Source organism: Bidens hawaiensis, unplaced genomic scaffold, assembly GCF_021521415.1.
Source record: "Bidens hawaiensis isolate Kalapana, Puna unplaced genomic scaffold, B.hawaiensis_p1.1 tig00018132_1, whole genome shotgun sequence".
Classification (NCBI taxonomy): Eukaryota; Viridiplantae; Streptophyta; class Magnoliopsida; order Asterales; family Asteraceae; genus Bidens; species Bidens hawaiensis.
In genome coordinates this window covers 244,596-254,685 of record NW_027492740.1, presented here as the reverse complement: position 1 = coordinate 254,685, position 10,090 = coordinate 244,596, and the positions used below count along the sequence as shown (strand labels likewise).

General features: G+C 37.4%; 1 protein-coding gene across 1 annotated transcript; it reads left to right on the top strand.

The window, feature by feature from the left end:
- Nucleotides 1-8,215: 8,215 nt before the first annotated feature.
- LOC143555455 (uncharacterized) lies at nt 8,216-8,802 on the top strand. The gene is made up of 2 exons (XM_077044998.1): nt 8,216-8,373; nt 8,490-8,802. The coding sequence occupies exons 1-2, from the start codon at nt 8,216-8,218 to the stop codon at nt 8,800-8,802; spliced, it is 471 nt and encodes a 156-aa protein (XP_076901113.1).
- Nucleotides 8,803-10,090: the final 1,288 nt, after the last annotated feature.

The following is a 10,090-nucleotide window of genomic DNA, read 5'->3' as shown; positions in this document are numbered from 1 at the left end:
CCTTGACTTGTAAGTTAGAAAGTTGCACAATTAAGCCCCTAAACTCTTCAATTTAACTCTTTTTTCCACCAAACTTCATAACCTACAAGAAAACAATCATCTTTGTAATATTAAGCATAAACAAACCATAAAACTTAATAATTATACTAAAAACAATTAAAACATGATAAAAATGATACGGAAAGTAAGTGTGTTTCACTACACATCAAACATCCCCACACTTAAACCTTTTTCGTCCCTGAAAAAGTCTAATGCAGTTGGATCAGAATCGGAAAATCAAAGTTAAATCAAACATATAGGTTATATTTTAAAGCTCAGAAAAACGCAAAAACCGCGATCATCGATATTGTTGTCCACCTAAACCCATGCCTTAATCTTTACCGGGACAAATAAGATCCGACAATAATATTACTTAGTGGTTTACACAATTAAGACCCGCTTATTTTCTGCTTTTACCGGACCAGACCACCCCAACTTGACTTAAACCTCAAAATTAGCAGAATTAAAACTTTGTTGCTCAATATTTATGAATAGTTAAGACAATCAAGGGTATTTTTTATCCACCTAAGCTTAAGCATCAAAGTCTACCAAGCAGCCATCAGATATGATTAAGGTTCAATTATTTATAGCCAGTGCTCCCCACAACATCACATACCCCCGTTATCAAGCAATACCCCAAATCCATAACCATAGGTGAGTATGCAAAATTTTATCTGTAGGGCTTACATGTAGCGTGTCCCTTGTGGTCCATTTCTTAATGGTAATGAGACGCGAGCAAGGGGACCCCACATGACTAACAGCGTGGATGATCAAGTCTGTAGTGTATTTGTACTTTCGTACTTTTTGTGATCATGTATATAGACTTATAAGGGTTTTGCTCTTTGGCTTTATTTTAAATATCCACAACCCCACTTAGGAATTGTGAATACCCAGCTAAATAGATTGCATACAGACCTATGGTCTCCGGACCCGAAGCATCCCATCAATACAGGATTTAAGGTTATAAAACCATACGCCGATGAGGTGTAAAACACTAAACTAGCATTTTAAGATTTATATCACAGGCTACACGGCATACTCTAACGTTAAACCTACCCAAGCATCATATGATAACGTTTTCAGATTTTTAAAAACTCATGATATTTCCAATTTTTCATACCAAAATTTGAGGCTTGAGTATGGCTCGACTTTTCATTGCTTATTTTCCACGGACAAAACGCTTTACCCACAAAATATTTCCGTTTAACCGTTTTATCAAATTTGCCCTTTCATTTTCAAGGCTGAGCCTACCGACACATCCCAAGTTAAGTGCGTTTTCTTTAATTTATCTCATATTATTAGTAGTTTGAAAAACCGATTTCCGAATAAAATCATCATCTCCGACTTTAACGCAAAAGAAACTAAAAACAAGGGACATTTTTTTTATCAAACTTGAACAACGTACGAAAACGAAAAACAAGTGAAAACTTTTTTATTTTTTTAAATTTTTTTTTATTTTATTTTTTTTTTTAAATTTATTTTTTCTTCTACAAATAAGTAAAATAAATTCCCATCCCCACACTTAGAACGAAATCGTCCTTGATGAGAACAAGAAAAGGAAATAAAATAAAAATAAAACGTAAAGCATAAAATTAAAATTTGAAAGAACAGAAATTAAAATAGAGAACGGGTTACTCCCCTGGTTTAGATGCAGATTTTTCATCGGCTGTGTATGACTCGAACGACCGTATAGCATTTCATTCGCAGCCGCAACCACGGGTGAACCAGTTCCAAAATGCCATCAGAGCTACCATGCGCATAATAATACCTGTAACAACTCAAACTCGCTCGCATGTAGTGGCGTACAAAACAGAAAACAGAAACATAAGAAATAAACATATTTTTGTGTTTTTGAATTTTTTAATTTTTTTGATTTTTTTTTTATTAAATATTTATTTTATTTTATTTTATTTATTTATTTATTTTTTTTTTTTGTATTTTTATTTTTTTATAAATAGAAATAAAACAAATAAAAACAAAAAGTAAAGGGAATCATAATACAAATTCTACAACTCGGGAGACAATTCCTCGGTGAATGAGTCAAGGTAGAACACCTCGACTGTCTGATCACTTATCGGCTCTCCAATGTAGTGCTTCAATCTATGGCCGTTCACCTTAAACTTCCCGCTTCGGTCTTGTATCTCAATCGTGCCATACGGGAAAACCTCAGTGACCGTGAACGGTCCCGACCATCGGGATTTCAACTTTCCCGGGAATAACCTCAATCGTGAGTTATACAGTAAAACATTATCCCCACACTTGAACTGCTTAGTACCCTTCAATTTCCTGTCATGCAGTTCCTTCGTATGCTCCTTTTACCGAAATGATTGTGCATATGCGTGATCCCGGAGCTCCTCTAATTCATGTAATTGATGGAAACGATTACCCTCTGCGGCGGGTAAATCCAGATTAACCCTTTGAAGGGCCCATGAAGCACGGTGTTCCAATTCAACAGGAAGATGACAAGCCTTCCCATAAATCATCCGAAATGGTGTGGAACCAGTCGGAGTCTTGTAGGCTGTACGGAAGGCCCACAGAGCGTCATCTAATTTGTCGGACCAATCCCGACGATTTGAACCAACCGTTTTCTCGAGAATACGTTTGATTCCCCGATTACTCACTTCTACTTGCCCACTAGTCTGTGGGTGGTAGGCGGTCGCAAGCCGATGGGTGACCCCATAACGCTTCAACGCCTTATCCATCTGCGAGTTGCAAAAGTGAGTACCTCGATCACTGATCAAGGCTTTCGGGACTCCAAAACGAGCAAATAGACTTTTTAGAAAACGGACTACCACTCGGGCATCATTGGTGGGTAGTGCTTTGGCCTCAACCCACTTAGATACGTAATCGACGGCCACGAGTATGTATTTGTTTCCACGTGAAGATGGAAACGGTCCCATGAAATCAATACCCCAAATATCAAAAACCTCACAAACTTGAATGGTATTCTGGGGCATTTCGTTTCGTGAAGAAATGTTGCCGACACGCTGGCAACGATCGCAACTCTTAACGAACAGATGAGCATCCTTAAAGATAGACGGCCAGTAAAAACCAGAATCAAAGACTTTCTTTGCCGTAGAATTCACACCGTGGTGACCTCCAGTCGGTCCCACATGACATGGCTAACAGCGTGGATGATCAAGTCTGTAATGCATTTGTACTTTTGTACTTTTTGTGATCATGTTTAAAGACTTATATGGCAGAAATCTGTGGGTTTGCTTTTTTTAGCTTAATTTTAAGTATTCACGACCCTATTTGAAATTGTGAATACCCAGATGAATAGTCGGCATACAGACCCATGGTCTCCGGACCCGAGGCATCCCATCAATACAAGATTTGAGGTTATAAAACCATACGCCAATGATGTGTAAAACACTAAAGCTAGCAGTTTAAGATTTATTACACAGGCTACATGGCATACTCTAACGTTAAACCAACCCAAGCATCATATGATAATGTATTCAATTTTTTTAAACTTTTCAAACTTTATAATACTTTCACTTTTTATACCAAGAATTGAGGCTTAAGTATGGCTGACCTTTCATTACTTATTTTCTACTGACAAAACGCTTTACCCACAAGAGATATCCGACCCATTTTATCAAATTGCCCTTTCATTTTCAAGGCTGAGCCTACCGACACATCCCAAGTTAAGTGTGTTTTCTTTTATTTATCTCATATTATTGGTAGTTTGAAAAACCAATTTCCGATAAATATCATCATCTCCCACTTACACGCAATAAAACCTAGACTCAAGGGATTTTTTCAATTTTTTTTCGATTTTTTTAAACATAAGTACGAAAACAAAACTAAAATTAGTTAAAACACTTGTGTCTCATCCCCACACTTAAATTTTGCATTGTCCTCAATGCGGGCACGGGAAACACGACTCGAAAAAATTAAAACAAAAGCTAAAATTATAAAAATAAAAACGCAAAAAACCTAAAAAGATAAAAACAAGTACATAAAAATAAAAATAAAAACATTAAAACATAAAAACAAAGTACAATGGAAAAGACTTAGCTGGTAATATGTCAATGTGCCAGTCTATTTCCATGGGTGCTCTCCTCACCGATCGCTCAACATGAATTGGTAACTCATTCTCTCTTTCTAAACGGACACGACCTCTCCTCTCGACAAACCTAAGTAACATAAAACATGACATCTAAAATTAAAGGTTACTTACAAGTTTCAAACATCCACCAACTTCCAACCCGTCAACCCAACCAAATAGTCTAAAATAATATCTCAGTACATACCAAAATAAAATAAAAACATCATAAAAAAATAAAAAAATAAAAAAAACATCATAAAACATAAACTCCCATGCCAGCTCGTCAATCCAAAGCTCAATCCTCGTCTTCCTCTTCCTCAGACTCCTGCTCAAAATATGTAAATGGCACAGCATTATCAAATTCCGAATGACCCAGGGCGCTCGACCCGCTCGGACCCGTAGCATCCGGCTGTCGAAGAGAAACAGGCAGACCAATCCTCAGCTCAGTCATCATATATCTCAAGTGCTCATCTTGCATTCTCTGATTCGCATCTATCATCCTCTGCTGTTCTTGTAACATCTGCATCAAACCATCCCGCTGCTCCGTCACATACTCCCTGATATGATCAAAACCGGACTCCATCTAGTAATATAATGAATCCAAAGTAATATCCTCGGGGCGAGGATCTCTGACCGGGAACTGAGCACCCGGTCTCTCGGATCTGTGAAGCGGCCTCTGGTGACGTGTCGGTAAGCCGGCTCTCATAGCCGCAGCAGCCTCGGTGCTCGACGGTGGATGAATCTGTGGGCCCATCTTAACATCCTCCCACTCTAATGGGTCAGTTCCACACAAAATACCCGTTTTTCTCAAATCCTTAACTTCCAAAAACTCTCTTCCGGGTCTCAATCTCATATATTTCGGTTTAAACCTATCAAGCACACCCAAATTTTTAGCATAAGTGTAATATATGGGCCCATATCCAACTTTGACCTATTTTTGGTTCCACCACCTCTCGTCCGATGAAACGAACATGCTAAAAGACTCGCGTAATTAATCGGAACCTGATCCACCATCGCCAATAAGCAAAAGATATCCAACCAGTTTACTTTATTATCGCCCGAACCGCGACCAATCAATGTATTCACCAAAACCCGGTGAATAAACCGAAGCACGGGATCCCGAATATCCGAAGCCACGTTCGATCCCGAAAACGAACATATAGAAAATTTATTCCAAAAAGCAACCACCTCGTCCTGACCAAAACTCACATCTTGCTTACTTGTAAACGCACCCCGAATAATTGTCAAAAATCCCGGTTCTTTCACTTCATCATCGGTATAAAACCCGCTTACTAACGCAAACTGTACGATAGTCATATTATACAATTGCCTTCCCAAAGCAAACGACACCGCATTCGACTGAGCAAAATTACCATCTTTGTATTGAAACGTGCTCAAAAACTCTAACGTCAGCTCGTGGTTTTGTGGTTCGTTTAAATTTAAAATGGCCATAATTTTCGGGCCCAATAACTCTTCAATACACCTTCTTTGACCAACCGCATCCACTAAATCCCAATCTATTGTCTTGAAAGTGAGAAGATCCGAATTTATTAACTTACATACTTGACCATATTCTTGCGAATGTACCTCGAACTTAAGCAATGAACTTTTCATAAGATTTGGAGCTCTTTTATACACAATCGGTCCGGGTTGATACTCAATCACCCAAGTCCTCGGCTCCATGAAAATAACTGGTTCCAGCTTGCCTCTCGGTCGAGCGGCTGGTCCACGTTTTCGCTTCCCCGCTTCTTTTGACATCTAAACACATTTAAACAAGCAAACAAACATGGGAGTAAGTAAATAAACTAAAAAGAACAAAACAAACAATTTTTTTTATTTTTGGATTTTTGTTAATTTTTTTTATTATAAAAACTGAAAATAAATTAGATTTGGAAGTCGGGGCTACAAATAATTCAAACCGACTCGTTTAAATGAAAATTGAATAAGTGCGAGTGGTTTATTTTTTTTTACTTATAAAGCTAACGGACAACCAACTTTTTATAGACTTTTACTAGTATATAAACCCGAAAACATTCATACCGACTCAATATATGTCACCTCCTCCCGGCACTTTAATTGTCCCAATTAAACCCAAGTGCCAACAACCCGAAAAATTGAAAACGAGCGAAAAACCACACTTTGGTAAAATATATATTGCTTAAATAATGTGTTCCGGCTCGTTTTTGAACTACTAAAAACATCAAAGTTCAACATCTCAACCTAAATTCCAATGCTAGATACAATCGTTATAATCCCAAACCGACCCAACCGCAACCGCGAAAAATAAAGTTTCAACATATTCCAACCCAACCAACCGCACCCAAAAACTCAACTAAACTGCCAGACCTTACCAAACCGCACCCAACAACGAACCTAAACAACTTACTTGAACAAAACCTGACAACAAAGTTACTAAAACTAAAACTAAACTAACATTATAATACACAAAAATTACAAAGATTACAAGAAATCATACCTTATAGAAGTGTTAAACCCAGAAGAACTTGCAAAAAGTTAAGAACTAAAGTGTGTGCAAGTGAGAGATTTGGTGAGTTTTTGGTTAAAATTGATGGTCGGTTATGATATTAGGTTAATATTAGGGTGATTTTGAGCTTTAATTTGATGATTAATGGTGAAAAATTGATGAATATGGTGTAGAGGAAGAAGAGGTCGCGGCTAGGGTTCAAGAGGAAAGAGGGATTGTTTTGATAAAGATGAAAATTTGGCATAAATTGGTGTGAAAGATAAATAAATTCGGATACATGTGTTTTTGGAGCGCCGCGCCGCGCGGCCCTTGGCTGGTCTCCGCCGCGCTACGCGGCCAGCATGCTGTAGGTTATTTTTTTGTTGTTTTTTTTCTCCGCGTCACGCGACTGGTAAAGAATACCCCCGTCGCGCGCGCGACGGGGTGTTTTAACAGAAAGTTTTGAACGTTTGGTGCCTCTTTTTGCCTTAGAAAAAATTTTAGAAAATTACTAACTCTTTCCTATGCCCATTTTATGTTATTTTTACATGCAAAACTTACCTGCCATCCTTGAATCCTCGTAAAACCTCTCGTTATGATGGTGATGATTCCTTGCATTGACTCCACGACGCAACCAAGCTACAAAAACTAAAGTTAGTGACTCAAAGAACTGAAAATAAAATAAAGAAATTATACAAATTCTACACTTGAGTTTTCACTCAAGAACCCATTGATGATTTAATTCGATGGATCGAGAGGAGTTTCCTCCACCTCGTTTGAATCCTCCGGCCCTCCAAGATAATGCTTTAAACGATGACCGTTCACTTTCCACGAAGTTCCATTGTCTAGATTCTCTAACTCCAACGCTCCATACGGGAATACTTCCTTCACCAAATACGGTCCCGTCCACTTGGATCTCAACTTACCTGCAAATAACTTCAAACGAGAATTAAATAACAATACTTTATCACCATTTTTGAAGTCTTTACCTAACTTTAAATGTCGATCGTGCACCACTTTCGTCTTTTCCTTAATATCCAACGATCGAGAATACTCCGCATCACGAAGTTCCTCTAACTCATGAATTTGAAAATACCTCTTTCTAGCGGCCTAAGTAAGATCAACATTTACAGTCTTCAACGCCCAAAACGCTCAATGCTCCAACTCAACGGGAATATGACATGCTTTACCGTAAACTAGCATATATGGTGCAGTACCCAACGGTGTCTTGTACGCGGTTCTAAATGCCCATAACGCGTCATCCAACTTCTCCGACCAATCTTTCCGACTTATTCCCACCGTCTTCTCCAAAATTCTCTTCACCCCTCTATTATAATTCTCGACTTGACCATTCGTTTGAGGATGGTAGGCGGTAGAGGTGCGATGAGTAACTCCATAACGAGCTAATGCTTTCTCCATGACGGAATTACAAAAATGAGTACCTCGATCACTAATAATCGCCCGTGGAGTTCCGAAACGAGTAAACAACTTCTTTAAAAACTTCACAACAACTCTAGCATCATCCGTAGCCAATGCTTGGGCTTCAACCCACTTTGAAACATAATCTATCGCCACTAAAATATACTTGTGACCACTAAAATATACTTGTTTCCCATTTATTAAAGAAAACAAAGTTAATTATATGGGACGAGGAACCTATGACTCATAAACATGCGTTTGAAGCTTTTGATAGAGCCTTGAGAGACATGTTGGGTCAAAATGGTAACATGAATAATGAAAGGCCATTTGGTGGAAAATTTGTCGTTTTTGGTGGTGATTTTAGACAAAGTCTTCCTGTTGTTCAAGGTGACACGAGGCAAGACATTGTTAATGCATCTTTGTGTTCATCCTACCTTTGGAATACTTGCAAACTACTTAAACTAACAAAAAACATGAGGTTAACCGTTAGAAGTGACAAATCTAAAATACAAGAAACAATGATGGTGACGTGACTTTTGATATTCCCGACGATCGTCTTATTAAGGATACTAGTAATCCTATTTCACAATTATTAAACTTTGTATATCCTTCTATCCTTAGAGACTATGTAAATTCAGATTTCTTTAGTGTAGGAGCCTTACTTGCACCAACAAATGAGGTCGTTGAGGAAGTTAACGATCGTTTGTTGCCCTTGTTTCCAAGAGAAGAGAAAGAATACCTTAGCTCTGATAGTATATGTCCAGATGAAAATGTTCGTGACACACTTCAAGAAAATATGTACTCTCCTGATGTTTTAAAGTATTGATTTTTTATGAAGATGATCAAGTTTCAAATAAGACTACGATCGTTGTATATAAAGAGGTTTTTAGAGATTTATGAGAGCTTTGTCATGTAATTCTGTTTGTCTTCATTGTAATTTATTAGATGTTTTAAGTGCATCTTTAGTTTCATTGACTTTTTTATAATATAATTTATCCAATCCGTGTATCACACGGGTATCTAACCTAGTTAAATTGAATATGTATGGGATATGTGGAATTAGTTATGTGAAACTTCATTAAAGGTTTCAAAATCTTATAACTGAAGTGTTACTATTTGATAAAAGCCCTAATTAATGAAATTTCTGAAATTGAATGAGATTTAGGTATTCATTAGATGATTAAATACGATACATGAATGAGTAATTAATAATAAACATGTTAGGTGTATATTAATAACCCATGTGGGATTGAAGTTAATATAATCTTGAATCATGTATTTTAAATGTTTCAAGTATTGGATTCCAATCAAACTACAACCGATTTTCTAATATCTTTTATTTCTTTAAGTTATCTTTTATTTAATTTGGGGATATCCTTACTTGTTTTAGGTTATTCTCTTTCTATTTAAACATTGTTTTCATCGGTTGTCAATCATCAAAAGGTTATCAATTGAAAATACTCCTTTGATCCATTGATGTTATCATGATATCAGAGATATCAGAGCAGGCTCTAACATAAAATACTCCCCCTTGGTATCAGAGCCGAATGTAACCGTTAGGACTCTTCTGGCAACTGCAGTAACGCAAAATTGGGATATTCACCAACTCGACGTCAACAATACAATTTTGCATGGTGATCTTGACAAAGAGGTATACATGAAAATTCGTCAGGGGTTCGCTAAGGATGGAGAAACTAGAGTTTTTCGATTGAGGAAATCATCGTATGGTTTAAAGTAGCTTCACGGAATTCGTACCAAAAGTTCACCACTGCACTACTCAACCTTGGTTTCAAACAATCAAAGGCTGACTATTCTCTTTTTTATTTTGAAAAATGGTGGCAGTTCTGTCGCAGCTTTGATTTATGTTGATGATGTCATCATGGTGGGAAATGAAAATGTCAAAATACAAGACACGAAGAATGCACTTAACGACAGGTTCAGCATTAAAGATCTAGGCACCCTAATGTATTTTCTCGGCATCGAAGTTGCTCGTATCAAGGAGGGATTAGTGTTGAGCAACGGAAATATATTCTCGATATCATTGATGATTGTTGTCTCCAAGGGTGCAAACCTAGTCAATTTCCCATCAAACAAAACCTTAAACTTGATAGAGC

Bases quoted from the DNA above. Each gene is read 5' to 3' on its own strand.
- LOC143555455 (XM_077044998.1), top strand. From the start codon at position 8,216: ATGACTCATAAACATGCGTTTGAAGCTTTTGATAGAGCCTTGAGAGAC. The intron at 8,374-8,489 runs GCAAGACATTGT...CTAAAATACAAG, and splicing joins GTTGTTCAAGGTGACACGAG to AAACAATGATGGTGACGTGA.